This window comes from Bradysia coprophila, unplaced genomic scaffold (assembly GCF_014529535.1).
Source record: "Bradysia coprophila strain Holo2 unplaced genomic scaffold, BU_Bcop_v1 contig_200, whole genome shotgun sequence".
Classification (NCBI taxonomy): domain Eukaryota; kingdom Metazoa; phylum Arthropoda; class Insecta; order Diptera; family Sciaridae; genus Bradysia; species Bradysia coprophila.
The window spans coordinates 395,083-423,081 of record NW_023503464.1 but is presented as its reverse complement, the minus strand read 5'-3'; the positions used below and the strand labels follow the sequence as shown (position 1 = coordinate 423,081).

At 37.0% G+C, this 27,999-nt stretch overlaps 2 protein-coding genes across 6 annotated transcripts in view; one reads left to right on the top strand and one right to left on the bottom strand.

The window, feature by feature from the left end:
• Positions 1-68: 68 nt before the first annotated feature.
• Positions 69-26,718, bottom strand: LOC119075313 (alpha-protein kinase 1). 5 transcript variants are annotated; one of them, XM_037181730.1, is made up of 17 exons: positions 26,597-26,718; positions 12,452-12,912; positions 11,809-11,922; positions 11,601-11,750; positions 11,435-11,521; positions 11,133-11,351; positions 10,610-11,076; positions 10,285-10,538; positions 10,052-10,198; positions 9,932-9,988; positions 9,652-9,828; positions 9,259-9,576; positions 8,087-8,284; positions 7,953-8,016; positions 7,622-7,869; positions 7,252-7,550; positions 5,210-5,648 (listed from the first exon to the last, which is right to left on the bottom strand). In XM_037181730.1, the coding sequence occupies exons 2-17, from the start codon at positions 12,557-12,559 to the stop codon at positions 5,487-5,489; spliced, it is 3,069 nt and encodes a 1,022-aa protein (XP_037037625.1). In that variant the 5' UTR covers positions 12,560-12,912; positions 26,597-26,718; the 3' UTR covers positions 5,210-5,486. The 5 variants fall into 5 exon arrangements, with proteins under 5 accessions (XP_037037627.1, XP_037037625.1, XP_037037626.1 ...); XM_037181731.1 differs by having other exon boundaries at positions 9,652-9,831; positions 9,941-9,988; XM_037181732.1 differs by lacking the exon at positions 5,210-5,648 and adding an exon at positions 69-927 and having other exon boundaries at positions 9,932-10,198.
• LOC119075342 (choline kinase alpha-like) overlaps positions 19,841-27,999 on the top strand; it is a 28,929-nt gene continuing 20,770 nt past the window's right edge. Inside the window, exons 1-2 of the mRNA XM_037181770.1 lie at positions 19,841-19,845; positions 24,421-24,428. The gene's annotated coding sequence lies outside the window, so the exon portion shown is untranslated. The remainder of the gene's footprint in view (positions 19,846-24,420; positions 24,429-27,999) is intronic.

The following is a 27,999-nucleotide window of genomic DNA, read 5'->3' as shown; positions in this document are numbered from 1 at the left end:
ACAGATCAGACTTGCACTCTTCGGAAAAACTCGTACTAATGGAAAGGAAAGTAATGGAAATGCGTTTCGATTTTTAAATAGTAATTGTTTTTATTAATTTTTCTTCATTCTTCAGATACACATGTACAATGTTCTTGTTTCAGTAGAATTTTCTTCATAATAAATTGTTTAATTATTTTAAATAATGTCATCACATCACCGAGTAAGGTTCATCGATAATTGTAGGTTTTTTTTGTTTAAATTTTTTTTATAATTTTTTGTTTTCATCAAAATTTTTTGTTGAATTTATTTATGGTTAAGTTGCGTCTTTTTGTGTCTCTTCAAATCGCCAATCAAATCATTTAAAATTCAACAACAGCAACATTATTAATCAAAATAAAATTGACAACAACCCTCGTTCTCTCTGATCTGTCTCTTCCGTTCGATTTTCCTTTTTTTCCCTATCTCTTTTTCATTTCTCCAGTTTTAATCGTTACAATTTTTAATCTCATCGTTTCATTTGAATAATTTTTTGTTTTTATGTTTTGTAGCAACAAACACATTAGTGTGTGTGTGGGTAGTATAATAGTAAGGTGTACTTTTACTTGTCGAGAGAATTGTATACAAAAACAAAGGGGAGCAACATTATTAAGTAGAAGATTAATTTAACTAAGAAAAAATCTTTATACAAAATCTATGAGCATTTGGAATTTGCCATTCATTTAATTTGTTGTAACAAAAAAAAAAGATTTTTTTTTTAAATTTTAATTGAAATACCAGAATATGGACTCGTTATACTCACAAACGTCGATCACGTCGTTCCTTCGAATTACTTTTTTTTCTTTAAATAAAATAAAGAAAACAAAATGCTGCCACGAAAGCTCTTTATACTTTTTTTTAGTAATGATATAAGGATGCTGGGACGGGAATATCCTCGAATACAGTGCACTATAAATTTTTAAAATTTGTTACTCACGAAAAGAAAAAAAACGTTCGGCCGATTATTTAGTTAGGAAAAATTGTAAGATAAAAGAGAATTTCAACGAAATAATAAAATCAAATAAAATTAGGACAACAATTTGATGGGAAACAAAAAAGAGTTCTACAAGGAAGATGGGATAATATTGTGTGGTGTGGCGATAACGACAATTTTTTTTTAGGTTTGTTTCAAGTGAAAAATGGGCATTCATTGACCAGATCGATACGGATCAACTTTTTAATATTTAAATCAACGCACTACTAGCTATCAAACTAGAATAAATTGTATCTAGGACACTCATCATCATGCAAATTAGTTTCCTATTTTTTGGACATCTGAGGTCGATCTTACTCCTTTGATCACTACAATTCGATTTAAGATTTTCGTGGCCGCTAGAAAGGTTTCATCTTTTAATCCTTCCCAAAACTGTGAAGCTCCTCAAAAGAAGTTTGTAGGGGGCGTGATGGAAATTTTATGTCAAAAGACGCCGACACTGCCAACGTCTTTGAGATTTTTTCTCTCGAGAAAATCAAGAAAATTCAGAAAAATTAAGAAAACTTTGAGGCCAGGTTAAGGCGCTTACTGTCGAAAATGTTGATGTTGTGAGGCGCCTTACCCTGGCCTTAAGGAATTTTGAGCAAGAGCTAGACGTACTAGAGCTAGACAATCGGCGTTATGTATTTCCTGCCTGCTGTTTCATCGTAACACCAGGCACCGCTGTTAAGTATTGAAATTTAATTCTACGAAAAATACCCGCACGATTCAGAAGACAAATTTTTCGGCGGATAGTGCAAAGGGTTTTGTTTAAGGTCCTAGAGCATGAGACATGCAAATAACGATCCGGGGGAATTGCAGAAAAAATCAGTGACAAATGAGTTTTGAACGTGTGGGTTCGCGTGGTAGAAAAGGAACTTTTTCGTCTTTGACTCTTGTGGGTTCTCGTGGTAGTAGAGGAACTTTTTCGTCTTTGACTCTTACTGGCAGTCTCACATGTAGAGCGTAAAACTTCGCACTAGTGCGACAAAGAAATCGCAACAGATGTGGAAATGGCTATTTTTCAACTCAGTGACAAAAAGTGAAACTTTCGTTGATCTTTTTGAGAAAAACGTTGTATGCAACTCGGTAATAAATGATTCAGCCTGCGGCCTCGAATGACAATCTACATATCTAGTGCCTAAAAGAGGATTTATCACTCGGCGAAATAAACAACTATTTTTGACATCGAGTGCGAAGACCTTTATTAGGCTCTTCGATGTGTAATAAAGTACTTTCCACCGAGATTCATGCAATGATTTATGCAACAGAGACATATAAAGTTGACTTTTCGAAATCAGATTACAAAAAACTGTGAATTTAACGAAATGCCAAAACTGAGAACCTCTTGTCCTACCACGACCCCTCGATTGTAAGTCGAATCAATGCCGCCTTCAGCTTTTTTTGGCGCCAAGTGAAATTTTTAAACTGGTGACTCAAATGTAATACATGGCGCCACAGGCACTCGCCCTAAGTGTCCATATGGAAAAGGCGGCACCGAGTCGAGTTACAAAGCAAACACAGCAAACGTAAATGATTTAGATTGCTTCACATTCGATGAGCACTCGATGTTCATGCTTGAGTCTTCCTAGCAAGGTGTTACTTCGACTTATTGTGTGCGGACAAATTGTTTCTTCAGAAATAACTAAAACAATTTGAAAGAATGAACCGAGAAACTCGTGGCACCTCGAAAATATTGGTCTCATACGGGTTGCATTTAATCAACATAATCGGCAAATCCTTGAAGAACTCTTCGTTTTCGAGCTACTTGTGGCCGAATTGTAAAGCGTGTAGCATGTGGCAATGAGTTTTTCTTTTCTTTTTTTTTCAAATGAGTTCACAGCAACGACGTCATTCATCTCACATTCTAGTACTTCAATTGTTGGCCGACCGAAACACATCCCGTTTCTTTAGTGTCAATGAAAATGTTAATTGCTTTCGTTTGTTTGTCTCGTTAGCTCAACTTTTTTCCTTTATTTTCACCAGATATTTCGCCAACAATTCGTAGGCATTTTCAATGGCTAATTAGAAGAAAAACATTCTAAAATTACTACTTGTCACAATTTGGCCTATGTTTAAGACCTACCAATTAAATAAATATAAATTCTAACAAGAATTTCGTCAAAAAAATATCACAGTCGTTCGAATCATATTTACAAACAAGATTACAAGTGTCACTTTCCTTTTCAATTGCGTAATTTGCAGTTCACTGAGTTCACTGTTCTGATGCATGGTTTACATGCCGTCTTTTCAGATGATGTTAGTGTATGCACCTGGTAGGAATTGACTTTCATGTTGTCTGTTCAAATTGTTTCCAGCAGCTTTTTTGATCGCAATATTTTCCAATATTCCAAGTTTCTTGGAATTTTTTTCCTTGTATACGATTTTGACACCACTCCAACGAGGTCTATGGCCTGTTTGAATGATGTGTTCACATAAGCCACTGTGTGCTTCATCTCCAATTTGAATTGCATGTTTGTGTTGGTTAGTTCGATTTCCAAGTTTCTGTTCCGTTTTTCCTAGGTATTTTTTCTCACACGTACATGGTATTTCGTAGACGACACCTGCTTGTTGTAGAATGGGCGTTTTGTCTTTCACTCTGCTAAATACAGACATTTTCAAATTGTTGTCCGCCTTAGCCACTAACTTGGGAATGGTCATGGACAATTGCTGTTTTCAGTACAATGATGTCTTCTACAAACAAATATACGGCTCACCAATGGGATCTCCAGTCTCTCCACACCTGGCTGATTTAGTCTTAGAAATACTTCAAGAAAAAGTCATCCAGAAACTCAGCTTCCGACTACCATATTTCTTCAGGTATGTCGACGATATCCACACATCAGTACCGAACGACAAGAAGAAAGAAATCTTAGAAGAATTCAACAAATATGACAAACGTCTACAATTTACAATAGAAGAAGAGTCCGACAACAAACTGCCATTCCTAGACGTCCTATGTGTCAGAAATGGACAATCGATACGAACCAATTGGTACCACAAATCAACTTGGTCTGGCAGATACCTCAATTACTCTTCACACTTGCCGATGCTCTACAAAAGGAACACCATATCAATACTAGCACAGAAAATCCTAGAACTAGCGGACCCTGAATATCACGCCGAAAATTTTGAGTTGCTACACAGAACGCTAAAGGAAAACGGATATCCAAAAAAGTTAGTCGACGATATGGTTCAACAATCCAAAACGAAGTACAATACCAACAGACAGCTAGACAACATTCATAAAGACGCAAAAGACAGACATGGAATGGCAGCGATCCCATACGTAGGCGGACTGTTCGAAAATCTCAAACATGTGATGAAGAAACATGACATTAAGTTAGTGGCTAAGGCGGACAACAATTTGAAAATGTCTGTATTTAGCAGAGTGAAAGACAAAACGCCCATTCTACAACAAGCAGGTGTCGTCTACGAAATACCATGTACGTGTGAGAAAAAATACCTAGGAAAAACGGAACAGAAACTTGGAAATCGAACTAACCAACACAAACATGCAATTCAAATTGGAGATGAAGCACACAGTGGCTTATGTGAACACATCATTCAAACAGGCCATAGACCTCGTTGGAGTGGTGTCAAAATCGTATACAAGGAAAAAAATTCCAAGAAACTTGGAATATTGGAAAATATTGCGATCAAAAAAGCTGCTGGAAACAATTTGAACAGACAACATGAAAGTCAATTCCTACCAGGTGCATACACTAACATCATCTGAAAAGACGGCATGTAAACCATGCATCAGAACAGTGAACTCAGTGAACTGCAAATTACGCAATTGAAAAGGAAAGTGACACTTGTAATCTTGTTTGTAAATATGATTCGAACGACTGTGATATTTTTTTGACGAAATTCTTGTTAGAATTTATATTTATTTAATTGGTAGGTCTTAAACATAGGCCAAATTGTGACAAGTAGTAATTTTAGAATGTTTTTCTTCTAATTAGCCATTGAAAATGCCTACGAATTGTTGGCGAAATATCTGGTGAAAATAAAGGAAAAAAGTTGAGCTAACGAGACAAACAAACGAAATTTTTACAAAAGCTCATTCCAAGCCAAAAATGTTAATTGTTTCGGCGGTGCGAGTTTATAATATTTATAGGCAGAACAAAATGGTGTGTGGTGAAGAATAACATTTATATTTTTCGTAAAAGCATTTTTGTAGCTTCCGTAAATACAATGGGACGCAATCATTATAATATTGAAAGTTTAAGTATTATTATTGAAATTCATCGTAATTGGTTAGTGAATTTAATAACAAGAAAATAATTGAATTGAATTTGTTTATATTAATCATCTTGACTTCCCTAAATTCATTAAAGTTGTCATATTAGCGCTCCCCCCTAAATTTTTTTTTCATTTCTTCGGATTTTTTCTTCTTCTGACTTCTTCATTTTTCACCTCTCTCTTTCTCTCTGATTCTCTGTCTTTCAACTATTCACCTCTCTTCTCTCTCTCTTCTCTCTGTGTGATTTTAGTTAATACATTCAGCTTTTTGTTGCTTGCTTCCATTATTTTGAAAACCAGGTGGAATCGAATATTTTTCAAAATTATTGGAAAAGCCATTTGATAAATTATTCAGAAATATATTTTGGGTTTGGTCGGTGTTCAACCAATTTGAATGAGAAAAATTCACCTAAAAAAAAGATGGAAAAGAGAAACCAGTGGTGAGTATGTAAATTTGTCGGCGATAATAAAGCGAGATTTTTGTTCAATTAAAAATTCAATTTTTGATGGGAGATTGGGTGTTGCTGAAAACATTCCGTAGAGACGTTGGATATCGACTTGAACTAATGAATAAAATGAATGGTCGACCAAATACAATTAATCTGTCAACCCGACAATGACGAATTAATTACGGCTGATAAAGCCACGAAACTTTTACTGATTTTCTTATTACCATGTACAATGAGACTAGCAGACATACACTTCAGCACCACCATTATCGAGTAAAAATATCTGCTAGTCAATGGAAGTCACGACGAAACACTAAAACCTCACAGAGTTAAACATTCCGCACATACGAGCTTTTGAACCAATCGAAGTTCATAAACATTGTCACGATAACTTCCCTAATACGAGAGTCCTACTTGGACCGGTGGGAGTCAGAATTCGCTTGAATCATGGGTTTCGTTACGAACGTTGCTGAAGCAACGAGCCTAAAGGTCTCCGCGCACTTACGCCGTTCAGCTGAAACGGAGAGCATTGACCTCGGCTTCGACAGTTTGTTTTAACAATGAAAACTCCGCCTCTTTTTTGTTTGAACGAACTGAAGGACCAGACTGGTCTTATGGGCATTCGGGCGAAGCCGGAAAGGCTTTTTGATTTTTTGCATGAACGTGGGCCATTTTATCAATTTTCGTCATTTAATGGCTTTCGGGTAGCCAGCCCGAGCATGATGAACTGTCAAATAGACGCAGAGCTTAGCGGTGTAAGTGTACGGAGACCTTAAACTTCGACAATTTTTTCCTATCAAATCAAGTGGTTCGAATGTTCATAGTCTTAAAGCAAAAGCGACTCTGTCATTGATCATCTCTGAATAATGGTCATAGTATTCAATAGTTGCCCGTCAACCCGGTAACGTTCCAAAGAAAGGCTTGTCTTACTGACTTGAGTCAAAAGATGATCAGGAAGATGAGTACTCGAACACTATTCAAACAAATAATGGACCTGAGCACCCGATGCTATAAGAGCTGCGAATTTAAGTTCCCACCTCATCAAGCAGATCTTAGACCTTTGTCTTAAGCAAAGTTCCGGAGTTCTTTTGCCTCTCATTGTTACAGAGGGTCACAGAGCTGCATCCATAGACTCATACAACGTCCACAATCCAAGCTGGACTCTCTGTCTTTACATCCGAAGTGGTCTATCGAATTTAACGCAGTGGATTGATGACTCTTGATTCACAGAAAATGCTGAAAATGGGGAAACTGAATCGGAACTAGCAACGAAGTAAGTCAATCCACTGCACTTTCGAGTTTTAGGAGACGATGCAACATCGCAGAATAGAAAAACAAAATTTGGACGAAGAAAACGTTCCGAAGCAGTGATCGTAAAAAAACTGATGGCGAAAAAAGTTGACGAACTCGCAACGCATAAGGAACAACAAAATTTAAAAAAAAAATTGATTTAAAAAAGTAGAACTGGGATGCGGGTGGTGGTGGTGGAAATAAAATACGGAAGAGAAAAAACTAAAAGTGAAATCTTAAATATTCCAACATTCCTTGGACATTCGAATTTACCTGAGCCGGAGAATTCTGCTGCTGCTGCTGCTGTTGATTCATAATACTATTCTGTAAATTCATTCCGTGCGGTGCGCCATATCCACCAAGCATACCGCTTCGATTGGAAAAGTCGATATTTTTCAGTTTGTTTTCGAATAGACCCTGTCCACCCAACGGTGGCTGTATATTTTGCTGTTGTTGCTGCTGCTGTTGATTCAAATGTGGCATAAACATGTCAGCATGAGATTGTTGTGATGGAAATTGTCGCATTGAAACAATGGCTGGATCGAACATCGTCCAATCGGCACTACCATATCCTATGTGGATGGGAATAGGGGACCGTCATTTCTTTTCTACCTCACACTCAACGACTCATCGACAAATTTACCTCCTTTGTTGAGTTGATGATTCTGTTGTGACAAATGATTCTGGGTTTGATCATAAGTTTGTTGATAGCCTAGGTTTTGCTGTTGCGGTTGGCCCCAATTGGATTGCGGCGATTGAGCGCAATTTCCCATGTTCATGAACGGTAAAATTTTGCTGCCCTGGGCGCGTGGCACGCCCAATCCGAAAGCGTTCATGTGATTGAAACCCGGCGGAGGCATACGACTCCTTTGACAGCTATCTAACAGTTTGCTGTTTGACAATGGAACGGGGAAATTGAATGTTAGAATTCAGTCATAGCATCGAAAACAACTAAATTGGACACACAATCTCACCTGTGATTACTCTCGTTTTCAAAGATTTCGTAGTCTTTTTGAACCTCGCTGAATGGATCGAATCCTACCGGGTAAGGAAAGAGAATTGATTTGAAAAAAAAAAAGATTTCTCTTTCGTGCACACGACACCTTACCTAGATCATCATCAGCACTATTCGAGGAAAATTGATTCGGTAGTCGACTATTTGATTGTTGACTGTGTAACAGATTGTGATTAAGTTGCTGTTGTTGTTGCTGCTGCTGCTGTTGTTGTTGTTGTGGTGAGCCCAGCTGTTGGTCGTATTTGGGCATCATTCTTTGCTTATGTAGTACATGTGATCCTCCTGATAAACCTGGAAAGTTTCGAAGAAATTTTTTATTTGAATCGAACTGCACTGTTGGTGAACACGTCCTTTGACAGCCTTAGCCTTCAGGCTTCTTAAAGATTTGCAAGGCCACTAAATCGGATGGATCTCGCTAAGAGTTCAGATCACGCTGAGGTAAAGGAAAAAAGGACAAGTTACACGAGCTACACTATGCAGTACTTTCGTGATTCTAACCAAAACCATTCATTCCAATCCTACACTATCTTAGTGTAAAAAGGCGCTGAAGGAGTGGATACGGTTTGAGTGTAAGTTTACGAAGACCTTCATGTAGCTTAGATACAGTTACATTAGTGAAGGCCAATCGACGAAACCCCGAAGTTGTCACAGTTAAAAATTGAGACGCGTGATTCTTTGTCTCGGTGGTATGTGGTGGAACGACGAAGCGAACTATATTGAACACTAGACAACAATTTGACACTTTTAGAATGTGCATAAATGGTGACATAGTGCGTCGAATAGGTCTCGGTGCCCTGATACGAAACAAGCATCCGTTGGTCTCAATGAAGTCTACGGTTCCGTTGCAGCCGCTTCACAAAAAAAAATCAAAGGGATCGGGACAGTTATTGGTGCAAAAGGTATCTTGGGTGCAGTGAGTTCAAATAACAACCCCAAACGAATTCGCTAGCTATCGTTAGTACAATCGAAGTAAGTAATTGATTTTAAAATTCTTTTGTGAAGGGGCTGCAAAGGAACCACAGACTTCCTTGGGACCAATGGATGGGCACCGAGACCTATCCAACTCACTATTATACCATTTCACCACAAAATCTGAATTGCCTTGAGAATAGAAAAACTAGCACGAGTCCATTGCACGTATTGGAGTTCAATTGATCACTAGCACCGACACTCTACAACATTTACACACTTTTCTCTCACTCAATCATCTTATCACTGATCCAACCAATTTAATTATCGCTGCGCTCCCACACAAACCAACTCACCATTAAGTGTATGATCCAGGAACTGTGAATTCAATCGATGGTTTTCCATTAAATTCGAAACGTTCATGTGATCGGACCGCGAACTATTATTGAAATATTGATTTTGTTGTTGATTCTGTTGTTGCTGCTGTTGTTGCACTTTGTGAAAATCAAAGAACTTGGACATGTTCGCCGGATAGATGTGATTCAAATTATCTGAAGAATGAATTCCGTTCGGTTGCTGTCTGGCATGGTTTTGATTCTGTTGCTGCTGAGAGAGCATCTGTGAGAAACGGCTCGATTCGCTAGGATTGTGAAAGTAGTCGTTGCTGAAATCATCTGTGAAGGGGAGCGAGAGAGAGGGAAGTTAGAAATTTGTCGAGAGAAATAGAGAGGGGGGGGGAGAATTCTTACTTTGTAGCCCATTGAAATGGGGCATTCCTAGACTGTTTGTGTGATTGATGTAATTGTGGCGTTTCTGCAGCTCCTGATAGTTTAACAAATCGTCTGGTTCTAATTGGTGTTTCTGTTGTTGATGTAGCTGGCTTTGCTTATTCTTGGTCATTGCGTATTTCAGATCGTCCCAATTTTCTGGAAGAAAAGGAAAACATTTTGAGTGCAACAGGTCGCAATGGGAGAGAATGCTTCTGAAGCAATAAACGAGTCATCGGAAAGCGGAGAACGACTGCCTTACCTGCGGCTGTATTACTGTAACCTGACAAGTTATTGACTTGATTAAATTCACCTAAACCTTTAAGGATATTTAATTTATCAATTTCGTGTCTTTCTTGTCTTTCTTTACTGATTTCGGTACCATTTAGCAAATCAGGAAGTTGCGGAGAATTGGTGCTGGACAAATTGTCGGTGGTTCGGTGTTGATCCATTTTATAGTACGTTGTCGGTTGAAATGTATTTGAGAAGAAACTGTTATTGTCAAACAGTGACAGTTTGGAGAATTGATCTGAAACAGCGGTCATTGTCAGATACGTTATGTGTGCGTAACCGATCCGCGGTCGTTTGTTCAAGTAAATGAAAAGTGGCAACTACCTGTTGTGTCGATTTTAGCGATGCCATTTGTCAGCGAATGACAGTTGGTATTTATTTCGGTTGATATTGGAACACTGCCAAATGTGTCACCCAAGAGTTGAGACGACTTTTCAAGATTGGTTTTGTTTTGCTGTTCCACTTGCTGCTGGTGATTCGTTTGACTACTTTGCAGTGGATGATCGTTGAAACTGCCCGGTGTACTTTTGCCGCTTGCCGTTTCACTCAGTGTTCCACTTCGACCGCTACTCGATGAACTAAGCGAAATGGAAGAAATTTTCCCGAATCAGCAACTCCACTCAGATTCAAAGTTCGCAGTGGTTCTTACCTGATGGATGGTGTGTCCGTTTTGTCAACATCAGCCAACAGTGCATCATTCTCAATTTCGGATATAAGATTCAGTTCCTCATCGGCATCCATGGTGGCCTTCTGTTTGTCCAACGCATCCACCACACCGTTCGCATCCTTATTCGGAGTGAACCCGTTCTCCTTGCCATTCGTATACGTTCCGTTTGTCGTCGCTTTCTTTGCCTTGACTTTCTCGCTTTTGGATTTCTTTGTCGATGCATCCTTGCCCGCTTTCCCGTTGGTCTTAGTGTCTTTGTTCGTCGGTGACACGGATAAGCATGGCCAAGCCTCTTTATTGTTTTGTGCCAGTCCATTTGGTGTATCGATCGGCTTGGTCTCGTCGGCCTTCGGATTACTGTTCGGTGCATTATTCGCCGCTGCCGTTGCTGCTATCAATGCGTCGTGGAGTCGCTTCTCGTATTCTTGATGCTTTCCTTGATGCATTTCCTACAAATTGCCGGACGATAAATTATCATTCCGAACAAACTTCTTGAAGCTCTTACCTCCTTCGTGAAACTAGCCTCATCGTCGCCCAAATCATGCAGGTACATGCAGTCGGGCTTCGGACATTGCTGGTTCTTCATAAAATGACTACAGTATTTGGTTGTACCTAAGCTACTTTTAATTAGTCTTCCATCTATGTGTACGTTATTGGCTGTTTGTATAGCACGCAACGCATCGTTATTGTTACAGTACGTAACGTATGCGGACGCAGATGGGCCCTGAAAAATGACAACGAAAAAAAGAACAAAAATTCCATCAAAATGACCAAATGACACGGTGAGTGTGTGTGTGTTTATCGCACCTGTACGCCAGCGTATGCAGTACTAGGATTTATCACAACTTTATGTATTTTCCCATGTTTACCAAAATATTCGAATTTTTTTAGGACCTGCGAAAATTCAGAATTACCTCGGGTGTGTACGGGGGATGTGCGTTCAGTACGAACAACAATGGATTTTTAGTTTTACCTCTGCATCGGCCAACCGCGGTGGCAAACCGACAACGAACACAAGATTCTTTTGAACAACACGAACGTTGGCCAAATGCTTGCGATTTTCCGTAATTTTCTGTTTTCGCCTCTGATCTCGCAGGCGCTTTTCCGTTTTCAGAGCGGTCATCTGTAACGAATTACAATTACAGCCAGGCGAAAAGGGTACGTCCACTCGCATAACATACCTGCTCCTCAGACAGAGGTTTGAATTCGGCAGGATTTTCCGAATAAGCCTTACGACATGCAGGACATAATTCATTTTCATCCGTCCGAATCCTGTGCCAACAGAATCGACAAATCTGTAAAATGGAATGAAATTGGGATGTTGTTAGAACTGAGTTGAGTCACTCAGGGACTGTATTTGGACAACCAATTTCCGATATTTTCTTGAATTATACAACATTTTCCGAGAAAACTCGGCAAAAAAGCGGTAAAATTCCCGAAATTTTAGTAAAATTCTCAGAATTTTATGAAAATTCTGGAAATGTTCTGAAAATTTGGGAAATTTTCTGAAAATTATTTTGGACAAATTTGGGAAATTTCGATAAAATTTAGGGAAATTTTGGGAAATTGAGCAAAATGTGGGAAATTTTAGGAATATTTGGTAAATTTAGTGAAAATTCGGGAAATTGAGCAAAATATGGGAAAAAGGAAATTTTCTGAAAATTTATGAAAACTTGGAAAAATTCGCAAAAATTTTGGAAAATCAGAAAAAATTATCTAAAATTGTTTTCCAAAAATAGTCCTTGGCAGTGTATATCATCAGAACGTTGCAGAAATGATCTCCGCGGACTATTTCCCTCTCTCTCTCCATGTTCTCTCCCTTACCTGATATCCACATGTGCATGGATAAAAGTTTATGTCATCAACGTCCAACGGTTCCATACAGAGCGGACATTCCACTACATCTTCGGTACTATTGTTCATCCCGTTCATTTCAATGTTCGACGTACAATCACAATATTACTCCCTAAACAAGAAGCGAATGTATTCGTAAATGGACGAAGGCAAGTCACTGAACTGAATTGAATTGGAAATGCGTTAGCCAAGATGTGAGAATATCGTACGGGTTTTTCTTTTCTTTTTTGACACAAACGTAAAGTTCGAATACGCTGTTGGATGTTGGATCCAACACAAAGAAACGTTTAGACAACACACGCGGATTACAGTGATATTGAGAACACACTAAACTTTACACTTTAAATCTTCTTTCGGTCGTCGAAGTTCGCTTCAATTTTACGCAATCTTAATTCGTTTTTCCTTTCTTCTTTCAAATAGCTGATCAGTAACTGAAACGAGAAAGAGAAAATTATTGGAATTTCAAATTGGAAATTTTAAATTTTGTATATTTAAATCGATCCATAGCACCGCTTTACGTCTCACAACCGAGTGGAGAGCAGTGCTATGGATCGAGCTCAATCGTTTTTGTGTTACATTTGCTAGTTTAAGGCGAATTCACTGGGCATTGTGTGTGGGTCACGCAATGATACGACAGATATTTTCTAAGGAAATGCAAAACTCAATCCGCATCTTTTACAACGAAATTCAGTCCCAGTCTTTCATAATTCAACCACAAAATCGAATTGTTATTCCGATCCTAAAATTAAAATTTGTTTCACTGGAAGCGTTTTCACTTGAATGAGATTTTGATGACTGAAACAATGAGAAGACGGAACAAAACAATTGAATGCTACGATTGAATCGACACCCTGATCGACATGGTAAATGTGCCGTGATCGCAAGGGACTGTCTTTTCAAGAAATTCTCTAAACATCTTGCGGAAATTTCAAGAAATTTTTATAATTTTCTGAAAAGGATCGTCGTAGCATTGAGAGGGAAATAGGAACCCCAAGGAAATCGTCAGATCATTTCATCATCAGAAGCTTATATTTTAATAAAAACGCGAAACATCTACATTACTACCAGAGCCTATGAAGACGTCCTCGCGAATTTTTACTAATTTCGGGAATTTTCATTGAAATTCGCGAAAATTGATGAAAATTCGCTTAAACGTTATCGTGGTTATCGTGGACTGCACCAGGGACATGTATCTACGCTTACGATTTATAAACAACACGAAGTGAAGACAGTGTCTATACTAAGTGTTACACCGCACAATCAGGATAAGGTTAAATTGGGTGAGACACAGTGTTTCAGCACCTTGGCCTGTAACAAACACCGCATGTTAAACAAGTACATTAATAGGGTGTCGACAAGCAAAAGAGGACGAGTCAGAAATTGTGTGGACGACGTTCCGTATGAATCCTTCTTTATCTCAATCATCCTCTATCAGAAAGGCACTTTACCCACGAACAAATTTTTTAAAAAGATTAAAAATTCACACTGCCGACGTGACTAAAAAAAATACCGTGACTCAGATGCAAACTTTCAATTGCCGTATATTGCTTAGCATGAGGAAACATTTTATTATAAAATTGAAAATAAAATTGTCTGTTTATACAACGAAAAACGAGTGCTGTCGCAGGTTGATACACAACAGTTTTTTGTTGTCTTTCGTACGGCTGTGAATTGTACAAATCCAGTGCCAGAATTTCTTTACCATTCCCAACTCTGATGAGTGAAATTCAACAATAACAGAACAGAAAAACACTGAAGCTGTTGAATGGAAGATAAATAATTATGCAAACACGACCTTGACGATCAATTGAGCAAAGAGAAACAATTATCTGCTCAGCGTGTAACACTGGATAAACTGCAACACTCGCTCCGAATTCAATTAACAATTTTAAATAAAAAATTGGGTCGTGACGCTGAGTGTTTTTCCGATTATTGTAATACTGTAAAACCTCGATTCGGATTTCGTTATCACTCTATGTTTAGAAGGTGTTGCGCTTTGAAGTAAAACAACAACAACAATTCATCATTTCGTCACAAAAACCATTTTTTTTTCTATTTTCATGTTACACCAATTGTGTACCACATCCACTTTCAACAATGTTACAATGAAATTGTGTGTAAACAAAGTGTGAGTAATTTCACTTACACCTCCGATAACACCGTATCCGATTTAACTAACTAGTTTCGAATGAATGAATGAACGACACTCGACGACAGTTAATGTAGTTGCAGAGTTTCTTTCAATTGACTTTTTATGACGTACGTTCATACAACACACACTGTTCATCATAATTTTTTTCGTGAAGAAAATTGAATATATACAGAAGAGGAACAAGATGTGACTCACCATGGACGTTCGTAGCAACAATATTGCCGTCAAAATAAGTGTAAATGGTTTGTAGTCACTGAACGCTCTATGACTTGACACATCGACACAATTGTCGTTTTAATTAGTATACGGTGCGTATATGTGTGTTATCAACATATTCGACGGGTCTGATCTGCTGCAGTAATTTATCATAAACAATGTGTTACACTTTGAGAAGATGGAATTTTTATTGCACTACGAAGTTACGTATTGCAATTTGGAACTGAAAATTGCGTTGTTCAGTGCAACAAGAACAAGAGATAATATTGATTTATACTCGGAAATGTTTACGCAAACACACCCCACGAATTGCATTTGAATGTGATGTGGTTGACTCAATTCAGGACTAATTTTGAAAGTGTTATTTGTATCGGGTACAGAATAGATAGGAATTAACATACATTTGAAACAGTAACCATTGATGAACCATTGCATTGATTGGTGAACAATCTTGTGAAACCCTCTTGACAAAGAATGATTTTGTCCGTTGAAAGCATTATTTACTTACGCTGTGAGATATAACCAAGTTGAATGATACAACAACCCAGGCCCGGTTTTGGCCTCTATGGGCATTTGGGCCTTTTGATTTTTTGTTAGAATGAAGGATTTTTTTTTACGAATTTTCTTCATTCAACGCCATTTAAGGGATTTCTTGAGCCAATCCGGCCCTGCAACAACTGATTGCATCTTTTGATAGACTGACTCTCACTTTTTCAATTTTCCAATTTTATGATGTCGTCAGCCCTACAAGACATTGTGACTATGTTATTGTGGCGTTCTCGAGGGCGCTCCACGCATGTCACAGAAGCTTTTATAGCAACCTACGAAAAATGTTGTAGGCTACCTATGGCGTCGATGAAGTAGTCAACAGCTTGTGGGCTTTTTGTCAAGAATAGACCGAGTTGAAAAAGGTTTGAGGAAGAAGTGGTTAGCTCGAGGGGTGACTCACTTCTAGATTAAATGGATTTAATGGATTAAATGGAAGTGAGTCACCTCTCGGGTTAGCTACAATTTATCGTGAGGGATCGTTCATAAAACATGTGATGCGTGCGAAAGAGATTCAAAAAATGGTTGAAATTGTGATAGAAAGAGATGGAAATAGGCATGGTCCGTGATATACTTTATGAATGCCAGCAGAAAAACTAGCTAGAATTTGTTAGACTTGACCATTTGTAATTCTCTACGTTTTCGACAAAGACGAGTAACCATGGGATACTTGGGGCTGCCGAGTGGATTCATAGCTCAGAAGAATCTAAAACTCTTAAGACTCTTAACTCTTCAGCAGCTAAGTCAGAACTGTCGAGGAGTAAAGTGGAAGTTATTGTTGCAGAATCAATTGTGACAGTCACCCATGCAGTAGCTGCAGCTACTTTATAAGGATGAGGGGATTGTCGATGCGCCCAAGTACGCGTAAATGTTGAAATGAAATGGAAAAATCTCTTGCTCTCTCTCAATTCTCTCTCAGTTACTTGTAACTGGTTGAAGAAAATTTGGGTATCTTCATGAAAATGCACCGCAATGCATTTCGATGATTCATATTTTTATAAAAATTTGATGAGCAATGCACAAAAGTAATTGCTGCTACTTCTCGCCGAAAATCCATTTTAATGTTTTCATTAAATTTTATCTAAAAATAAGATTCGAAACGAGATGCTTCGGTTTTCCGTATTTTTTTCTCTCTCTCTCTCTCTCTCTCTCTCAATATTTTGTTTAAAAGTCATTCCATGTGCAATATACATTTGTAAACATCACCTCCAGAACAAAAAACTGTTTATTTTCCCTGTACGGGTTTTTTTTTATTCATTTTCCCATTCAATTTCCGAACAGAAAAATGTTCATAAAAATTATATGTGTAGCGCTACGTGTGCTGTAATGGATGTTGCAGATGATGTGCGAGTCGAAACAATTCGGGTGAGAATGTAAATTGAAATTCGTGTGTACAATGTGAATTAGAATTATAAATAAACGAATAGCCTGGCCGTATTACACCGTTTGCATTTCAGATATTTTTTGTTGAATTCCGTAAGTAAGTCGGGGTATAGGTGGGAAATGAATAATTTATTTTGTTGACTTTTGGTGTGCCGTCAACACACCGAAATCAATTGGTTCGAATCGAAACAAACTAGTCAAGAACTTTAACATTCACAATTTTCAACGTCTTGGTAAATATATTGGGAGTAAATGACGAAAAATCAAATTAGTCCGAAGGATAACTCAGACATCAGAGCGTACAGACAAAAAATTCACAAAAAAATTCCATCAGAAATTTGATTTTGGCAAAACAACAGACCGTCGTCGACTTATTGATCTCGATCTATTAAAATACAACTAAACTCTAAGCTAATTCCACTCACATCATAAGACAACAGTGATACGAAACAGATAAAATTTTTGCTGATTACGTGGTCACCAGTCCTGCTTGGAACTATACAAATGCTTATCTTATCATTTTTCCATTCACCAAATCTGCAGTTTTGATCTTAGGTTACTACAAAGTAAGAGACTGAAAGATAAGCAAACAGAGCTGCTATGCCAATCAGTTTGAAAGGCAGTTTGAAAGGCGTGTGATTTTCGCTGACGAAAGTTTTTTAGGAAGAAAAACAACAACGCGAAATCCTTGTTTATTTCGTCAGATGATGCAAAACGAACGAGACAAAGGAATACAGGTTCGATTCAATGGGAATTCAGGGACGGAATCGGAATATAAAATGTGCCTAAGATCAGTTAAATCTATGTCGACTAGCAAATATACCAAGGTCAAGGTAAAAACTTCACGTTCAATGAACTCTTAGATACAGCTGACTCCAATCAAATTTGTGACGCAATTCCTTTCAGCTGTTGTTCAGCCGGTCTCCTGACACAACCTCAATATACTACCTTATGCGTGTTTATACGAATTTAATAGATAAACGCGCGTGTAGTAGTGGTAAAACTGTAGACTATTATGATCAGAGCGAGAAAACCGAAGACTAGTTAATTATAACTTGCCTTGGGGTACTTGTCAAACTATTTGCTTCTCTTTCAACATGTTACGATGGGAGTGAGAGGACCGAAGACCAGTTTAGTTTATTATAACTTGCCTTGGGGTAGTTGTCAAAATATTTCTTTCTCTCGTCATAATAGTCTGTATAGACACTTTTAAGACAGTGTGAGGTTGTATGTGGACCAACTGAAGAACAAATTGTGTCACAAATCTGGTTTGAGTTAACTGTAAGTAAGCTAAATCATAAGTTTCGTTGAAAATACGATTGACTGATCTACAAGTCCACTGAACTCTTCTAGTCAATTGAACCGTTGGACTTCAAAAGGTCATACAATACACATAATCTACAAAGGCACAAACTTTCAGTATAGTTCCTATATGGAACTACCGCAATGAATGGTATGTGAAGACGTCACTCTAGCATATACCATGACACCGAGCCGTATTATTATTGGCCGTAAATAAGTGTATAACAACAGAGAAACGAAAGCTGACTGACATATTCTATCGGAAAATATTTTGAGTTTGTTTGTTTTGGAAACAAAACTTTAGTTCAATCGTAGCTTACAAAAGACATTTCATTAATGTCCTTCTGTGACAAACATTTTTAACACGAAACACACACTCAAGCTAAACCGATATTTGTTTTAGTAACTGAGTTAATTCAACAGAAGGAAAGTTTATGATGACGGTTGTCACCAGTTGACTTGGGGACGGTTCATTGATTTCATTGTGCATGAAAGGGGGAATGGGGGTTTGAGTATAGCTGATTTTTTCTGTTCATAACCATATTGGATGTCAGACATTCTGCTTAACAGCAGATGAGTAGGTATGACAATCAAAGCTTATTTTCGTTAAATTGATTATTAAAATTCTTGGAAGTTTCCGAGATTTTAGAGATTCTTGAAAATATTCGAGTTTTTTAAAATTCTTGGAAATTCACGAGGTTTTTGAAATTCTTGGAAATTTTACAGATTTTCAAAATTCTTAGAAATTTCCGAAATTTTCGAAATTCTTGGAAACTACCTAGATTTTTGAAATTCTCGAAATTCTTAGCAATTCAATAGGTTTTCGAAATTCTTTGAAATTTACTAGATATTACAGATTCTTGGAAATTCCAGATATTTTTGAAATTCTTAGAAATTACAGAAATTACAGAGTTTTTCGAAAGTCTTGGACATTCCAGATGTTTTCGAAATTCTTGAAAATTGTCGAAATACTTGGAAATTCACTAGATTTTTCCAATTCTTAGAAATTACAGAAATTCTTGGAAATTACAGAATTTTTCAAAAGTCTTGGACAGTCCAGAGATTTCGAAATTCCAGAGTTTCTCGAAATTCTTGTCGAGATACTTGGAAATACCCTAGGTTTTACAAATTGATGAAAATTTTCGAAATCCTTAAAAAATTTTCTAGGTTTTTGAAATTCTTGGAAATTACAGAAATTTACGAAGTTCTTGGAAACTACATAGATTTTTGAAATTGTTAGAAATTCAATCGGTTTTCGAAATTCTTTGAAATCTACTAGAATTTAGATATATTTATGAAATTCTTAGAAATTACAGAAATTCTTGGAAATTACAGAGATTTTTGAAATTCTCGAAATTCCCGAAAATTCTTGGAAATTTTCGAAATCCTTAGAAATTTTTGAAATCCTTAGAAATTCCAAAGATTTTCGAAATTCTTAAAATGCTTCAATATCTTCAATATTCTAGAAATAATGTTTTTGGAAATAGGACCCTCGACCCTGTGACAATTATGAAAGCTTTCCGTTATAAAACTACTAGACGGTACCTTACACGCCACTAAATACAATGGAAAATAAATAAATTGAAAAATGTTTGTCCGCTTAGTATAATATGTGCAATCGATGGGTTATATTATTGTTATCCAGCAGCATATGTTCAAAATTCTACACAGTCATAAATAATATTACGTCAAGGTCACATTAACATTTTTTTTTGTTAAGCTAAAAACAATTCCATATGCAATTAAAATTGCTAAGTTTTCTGTTGTTGATTCCGCCTTATCACTTCCACACAAGTGCTGTGTTGTGAATTTGTGCGCAGAAAGAAAAAAAAAGAACGTCGGTCGCTAATACGGTAATACGTAAAAGCACCTTATAGGTTTGCTAAATGTTTTGATAAAAAAAAAATTGTTTTTTCCCAATTATTTATTTACAATTGACGAAATGAAATTGGAAAACAACCGAAACTATTTCGTCGATTGATTCGATTTACATGGTTTTTTTGTTGATACTGAATGTTTTGGATTGTGTGTTGCGACAACAGCAAAATTAAAATAAAAGTTTTGATCCAAACGTATATACAGCTAATTGAATCGATATTCGTCTGAAATGCGACATGATTAAATCATCATTATCACCGCAGACCTTGAAATCACATTCCGATTGCTTGTTTTATGCATTTCGTTTGGTGGATTTTACTTTTTAATTATAAACTTTAAGTGGACTGGCTTTTTTCACTCCGTCCACAATCTATTTCCAAGGTAGATTGACGGTTCAGTTTTTTTGTAAATGTACACAAACACACACACGAGACACACGAACTTTTAAAATTGAAAACTACGTCAGAAAAAAAAAAGTTTTGCTGAATTTTACCTTTTTCCCAGCTCGAACATATAACATTCGAAAACGTAACAAAATTTCAAAACCTAAACGTTCACGTACGTACGTGTCATTTAACTATCTAGAAAATATTTTTTAATTGACGAAGGCCTATTGACGGTCAAACATTGAACTTTGTAATACGTAATGAATGAAGAACGATATGTATACAGTAGAATAAGAAGAAAAAAACTTGTGAACGAAAGAACCGAGAGAAGATCTCCTCAAACAAAGAACTATTTTACACACACCTCTTGATCGCATTGATACGGATATATTGTGTGCTGTTGCTGGTTGTTGGTTTTTTTTTTGTGCTTCGTGTAGTATGAGCATAGAATGAATGTTCGATTCAAATCGAACAAACAAAGAACCAGTCCATGATTTTGATACAGAAATTGTATTCATAGGCAAGGCATACACGATAAAATGTAAGAGTGGAACATGTAGTTGCTAAAACGTATACTGTTAAGTGGCCGTGCACAGAATACACAATAAGAAAATCATTGAGAGACAACAGCACAACGGCCTGTTAACCTATGCGAACTGAATATAACTAGAGGACTGTTGATCGAATGAAAAAAGAAATGTTGTCCTAGTCCGGCCAAGTTTGATGGGCATATTTTCAAGAATTTAGACTCTTGGAATTCCAGAAGTTTTTGAGAATTTCAAGAATTCAAAATCTTGGAATTCGTGAAAATTTTGGAATTTGTAAAATTGTTGAAACTCCTGAAATTCTTAGAATTCTCAAATTCTTGAAACTCCCAAAATTCCTGGAATTCCTAAAATTATTGGAATTTCAAAAATTCTTGTAATTCCTGAAAGTCTTGTAATCTCTGAAATTTTTGGAATTCAAGAAAATCTTGGAATTACTGAAATACTTAGAATTCTTGGAACTCTTGAAATTCTTGGAATTACAGAAGGTGTTCGAATTCCCGAAGGTCTTAGAATTTCTGAAATTCTTGGAGTTCTTGAAATTCTAGGAATTACTGAGATTCTTGGATTTTAACACTTGAAAATTACTGAAATTCTTGGAATTTGTGAAATTCTTGAAATTTGTGAAATTCTTGAAATTTGTGAAATTCTTGGAATTTGTGAAATTTTTGGAATTACTAGGCTTGAAATTCCTTAAATTATTAGAATTTCTGAAATTCTTGGAGTTCCTGAGATTCTACGAATTACTGAGATTATTGGATTCTTTAATTTTAAAACTTAAAATTCTTGAAGATTCCAGAAAGTAATCCGTGGGAAAAAGAAAGAGTCTCACATAAATGGAACAGGAAATTTCTGGAAATTTTGGGATGGGCATTTTCTATCCAAATTCGGCGAACGAGACGGAACGGGCAGGGATTTCCAGAACATTGGGCAAGCATATTCCACAAAATATCTTTCGCTTCAACAGAAACGGATCGGACATTATATTACTAGAAATCGTGTGGAAATTGGACCAACAAGAACAAAATAATCAATTCGGCCCGGGAATTCTAATCTCCAATTTCGAGCAGTTGAACGGGTACAATGAAAAATTGATATCCGCTCATCTGTCCCCGCCACAATTGTGGTCACATCTTGCAATAGGAAACTTTCGTTCAGAAGACAAATTTCACATTCAATTCATTTTACAGTGTTCATAGTCGCTAGTTTACAATATTTTGTGGGTTCACTCACCACAAAATTTCGATCTTCAATACTCGTATAATAGGAACGCGCAACAAGCGCGCGATTATTATTGTAATGATTTGAATGCCATTTTAGCACTCAATTATTATTTTATTATTTATTCGCGAATGTAACAAGATATGATTACACCAGAGAGTCATGTATACACAGGCCATAAACTAGCACAACGAAACAACGAACTACAAAAGGTGAGTAAGTATTTTGCTGCGAGTGAGTTCAGCCATTTCATTATTTTTGTTGTTGTTCATAACATCTTTCCAAAGCCACGTACAAAAGAGCAACTCTATCTGTGCAGATCGATAGAAACAACACCCATACACATTCGACCAACGGTACCGCAGCGAAACAATGATCAGTTTTCCCAGGCATATGGCAAAATAATCATAAAACTTAGAAGGTATTTCATTATGCGCGAATAATAAAGCAACAACAACAACAAAGCAGCAACAAATGAATCGACTAGCTTATTATACTACAGCGAGTCGTTCATAATGTGTTACAATAAAATAGTTGTACGGCGAGAGTGTTGTGTGCATCGTATTTTTCCATTCTCTCTATTACGGTTGATAAACAGCGCTGATATACAACAAGAACAACAAAATTGATTAATCGAAAATTGCATTGGAAAAACGCCTTTTTGCTTGCATCACACACTCTGATTTTTGCACAACAAATTCGTGTGATCAAATTCCGGGGAATGTGTGAAACATTTCCAACATTTCTGTTGTCTATCAATCGATTTTTGTAGTCCCATCTTAGTTGGTCGATGTAAAAACGATTTGAAAATTGTTAACTTGCTTTCACTGGCTTTGCGTTTCTTGCATGAAACGACGACAAAAAGTTCAAAGGCACTGATGGTTGTGTTTGTTTGCTGTTTTGTTGTTGTTTTTTTATTTCTCTTCGTTTCAATTGCGGTAGCTGTGTTTCGCAAATGGAATAGCTACTACAAGAAATCTTAACGAGGTCAACTGGCTCTCGTGGAAGTCACAATGCAAAACCGAATCGAAGAAACTTTTTACTATAAAAATGAAAAGTAAAAAAAACCTAAAACGATTGCGAACTTGGCAACACAAAATATATTGCCCATTGTGTGAGCTGCGGTTGTTTCGCATATTTTTTTCTTCATTTCTTTCAATTATGCAATTTTTTATGGTCTTGCTGACTAACGACACAAAGACGAAGTTGATCAATCGACTTCCTTATACATTCAGCATTGAATTTCTATCGGACGGTATTTTTCTTCTCTCTCTATACGATCAATGTACGCGAAAAGACGATGGAAAATTGTTATTCGTAGGGGTCACAGTAGTGACGATTGATGTCTTCTATCATGGTTTTGAATTTTGAGATCGCGTTAAGTGGCTGTCACGGTACTATTTGTTTACAAGGAAACGAGCTGTTGACCTGAAAGAGTGGGTGGTTCTGACGAATAATTGTTTTTGTGTGGCAAAATTATTTGAGTTTCTGTTGGATCGTCTCGAAATTTAATTAATTTTTTTTATGACAGAGAGCATGAATTGCAAAACTGGTGTCAGCCACCGGTAACAATAGAATCGTGTGGTTCCTAAGCAACTTCAGAAGAGGATTTCCTTTACAAAAATTCCATCAGAGGAAACGTTTGAAATACCTGGTCTGTAGAATTCTCTATTTTGCATTGATAAAATATTCGTATGCGTAGGTGGTATACAACCCGATATATTATTCAAATCGTCCATCAGCAGCTGTGCGAATGACGTCAAAAAAACACTGATAGCACCGTAATAAAATGAATTGATGGATGAGAAAGACGTCCATAATTGCTTTACTGTACGAAAATTGGGCTAAAATTCTTTCGAATGTAGCAGAAGGTTTCAAGAGCTTTTGAAGCTCACCAGATTAGAACTATAAGTTAGATCTGTTCTTGTGACATTGGCTTAGCAGCTGAGACCGGTCTTCAAGTATTATAAACTCCACGATTAGGATCTACCATCCCTGGAGTCTTAACAACAGCCTGTTGAAAACTGGAAGGTTCCAGTGGCAGAAAGGGGAGTAAAAGGGTTGGGAGAACGAATCAAAGGATCTTTGAGCTGGATTTCTACTTACATACATACTGGAAATCTAAGCTAGCCATTCCAAAGAAGTGGAAAGGAACCACTAACACAAATGAGAAGTATTTCCCGTGGTTTTATGGGCACGACGGGCCGTATTCAAACATCAAAGTCAATTTCTTAGGTTCGAAAAGCTCAACTAGAAAGGAAGCTAGCCATTCCAAAGAAGTGGAAAAGAACCACTAACACAAATGAGAAGGAATTCCAGTGGTTTTATGGGCACGACGGACGGGCCGTATTCAAACATCAAAGTCAATTTCTTAGGTTCGAAAAGCTCAACTAGAAAGGAAGACAACTAACTGATGTGCGGTTGCGGTAACATTTGACCATGAATTAACCTTAGCCAGACTAAATAACCGGGAAAGTCAGCGGCGTAAAGTTTCAGTGAAATTTGGAAAGTTGTTAAGAGTTTTCGAACAAAGGCAATCACATCGGGATGCTTGCAATCTCTGCGTGTGATTTTTACTTAAGAATTTTTGTCGAATTAAACCGGAAATGTGATGATTCATCGGAATTGTTAGTATAGTAAGCGATTTCATAACGGAATTCATTCTAAAGACTGCCATTCACAGTGTCAACGAAAATAATTCATTATTTATGCCACCGGATGAAAAATGCTGCTTTAATCACTAAATGTGTAGATTGTCAATTGCCACTCGACGGCCGAGTGTGACAATACAAATCGTGTGCCTAATAATGCATTTATCACCGATGTGCATACGTTTTTGCATTTCGTCACATTTCGAGGAAAATAATTTTCAGAAAAAAAAGTTTCGTTCAGTTCTTAGAGAACACGATTGTCGATGTTTTGGCTGCGCTACACTTTCAATATGCGACCAAATTTCGAAGACCACAAATAGACACAATCACAGCAGAAAATCACTCAATTTGATTACTAAATATGGACACTAAACAACGTCCACTGCCATTGCAACTGAATTAAAAGCAGAAATGGGCCACACAGTAAATTCGAATTTCGAATGGGAGCAAAAAAACATTATGAAACATAAATTGCACAAAAATCAATAGATTCGACTGAGTGTGTTGTTGCAACACAATAAAAAAATGTTTGGGTGAGCGGTATGTTTGCTCCGTGAAATCCGTCAGAACGCACAATTCACACTTTTCTAACACCTGTTCCGTTGCATTGTAACATCACTGTACCATCTTAAAAGGAGACCAAAAAATCCGAAAAAAAATCACAGAAATTTTTACACTTCGATAGAAATATTTCGCACAGGTAATCTTCCACACAATATGTTGTTGACGTAACACACACACAACATTTTTTAATCTCCATGTTTTTTTTTTCTTCCATTTCATTTCATTTTGATAGTCAAAAATTGTGTAAAAGACGAGACGAGAGCACAAAAAAAAATAACAAAAATTTTCAAACCAACGTCAGCAGTTGAAAATATAATAAAATATCACAAAAATAGACGAAGCTATGGTCATATTTGCACAAAATTAGCGTATAGCATTCTTTGCGTGCTCTCAATTGACTCGTAAAAAAAAGTAAATGGAAAAGGCATTTTGTGTTTCATGAAATGCAAATGAAACACCTTCACGTTTCGTTTCGTTAGTTTGTTTAAAGTTTTGGTTGGAATTTACATCCATTCAATTTGTGGCTTGGATTAAAATTATTTTCAATTTAAATCGAATGCACTTCGAGCGAACGTAATGCGGACAAAAAAATTATTAATTTTTCCGTTTTTTTTTCTGTTGATCATTTTTTTAGGTTTTTTTCTTCTTCTATCGAAACAACCACTTCTCCACTTAATCCTCTCATAGTTTTGTGTTATCCATCAAAATTTACGAATTTTTATTTTTAACAAACTTCGACTGATTTTCGCCAAAAAAAAATAAAAACTCTTTGACTCTATCAATGAATCCGACGTGATTATATTGCTCGATTTAGATACTTTAGATACTTTTCTCGCGCACACCGTTTCGACCAAAAAATTCACTGTCGCTGAACTCCTCGTAAACGCAAAAGTCACACAATGGAATTTTTTTCTTTCGTTTCTTTTTTTTCTCTCAAAGGGCGGTCATCGGATTATAATTTGATTGGCACTTTTTCGTCACTGCTTTATGTTCACCGATTATACAATCACCGATAACACAATTTTTCCATTCGAAAACCGAATCGGGATAGGTGTTAAAAATGTCGAAATGTTTACCTACACGATATGAAAGGAATTGATGTGAAGTCCACATACAACACAAAAAAAAAATTAACTCGAAAATCTTTTTTTTCTGCACAGCTGAGCTGATTAAATGGATGACAATATCCGGCCTTTAAACATAGATTTTTCGCACAAATCCTAGCAAAATATCGTGCAACACAATGTAATCGGTCGATATGTGATATTTACCTATGAGTAGATAATCCCTTTAACAATTTAATTCGCAATTCTGCCAGCAAAACTGAACCTTTGAAGAACTTTTTTCTCGATCAAACGTAGACCGGAAGCAATAAAAGTGTCAGACTCATAAAATGGCGTCGTGTAATTCACCACTAATTCAACACATTCAACCGCAATGAATGCATTGTAAACCAGGCGATTAGGTGAGAGCAACGCTTGGCGGGTTGTTTTGAATTATGCACAGACCTTTTGCGCAACCAACAAAAACCTATCGAGAAACGAACAGAGAAAAATTTAGACATAAGTACTGCACAGTCTGCGAAGAATTTGTTTATACAATTATTAAACGTAAAGCTTGTGCAGAAGCAGCAACAGCTGAACATCTCCAGCTGGTTGACAAAGACCATACCTTTGTATCAAAAACAGTTCAAAGGCAAGCTACATACAGTGCACACATACGTTAAGGTCATCTATGCACGCACATAACACGTATGACTGTAGTAAACCCATTGTTTAGAATGTGTTTTGATTGTATATTTACGCCATAAGTCCGCTGAAAATTCAAAAATAAATGTGTCAAACACAAACCAAACGAACCGTCGTATATGGGTGATTCGCGATATTCTCATATCAGAGTGTATTGAATAGTTATTTGTGTATCTGTTTTGGACGATTGTTTTTAGGCAATTTCGCTTGTTGTAGCCCGAACGAAGTGAGGGCTACATGCGAAAGTGCCTAAAATCAATCGTCCAAAACAGATACTCAAAAAATTTTTCATGTAAGGGGTCGAAAACCTGAGAAAAATATCGAAACTCCCTCATTTTCGGTCCCGACACATGAAAATTTATTTTTCATGCTTCGGGGCCGAAAATGAGGGCAATTTTTCGAATTTTCTCGGGTTTCCGGCCCTCTGCATGAAAACTCACATGTGCACCTGTTTGGGACGGTTGATTTAAGGCACAATCCGCGAAATTGCCTAAAATCAATCGCCCAAAACAGGGACACAAATGACTATTTCAATTCATTTGTTTCACCCGAAAATCAAATTCTGAAGCGCACTTATGGCGTGAATTATACAAGTAGAGTGTGTTTGTTGATCACCTGGTGAAGTTCAGCTTTTGCTGCTTCTGCACAAGGTTTACGTTTAATAATTGTAGTGAAATTTCTTTTTGAAATCTTCAAAGTTTAGTTTTCACTCAAAGATTCCACCTGTACAAGGAAATATTTTTTCATGCTTCGGGGCAGAAAATGAGGGCAATTTTTCGAATTTTCTCGGGGTTCCGGCCCTCTGCATGAAAACTCACATGTGCACCTGTTTGGGACGGTTGATTTAAGGCACTTTCGCTTGTAAGCCTCACTTCGTTCGGCCTACAATCCGCGAAATTGCCTAAAATCAATCGTCCAAAACAGGT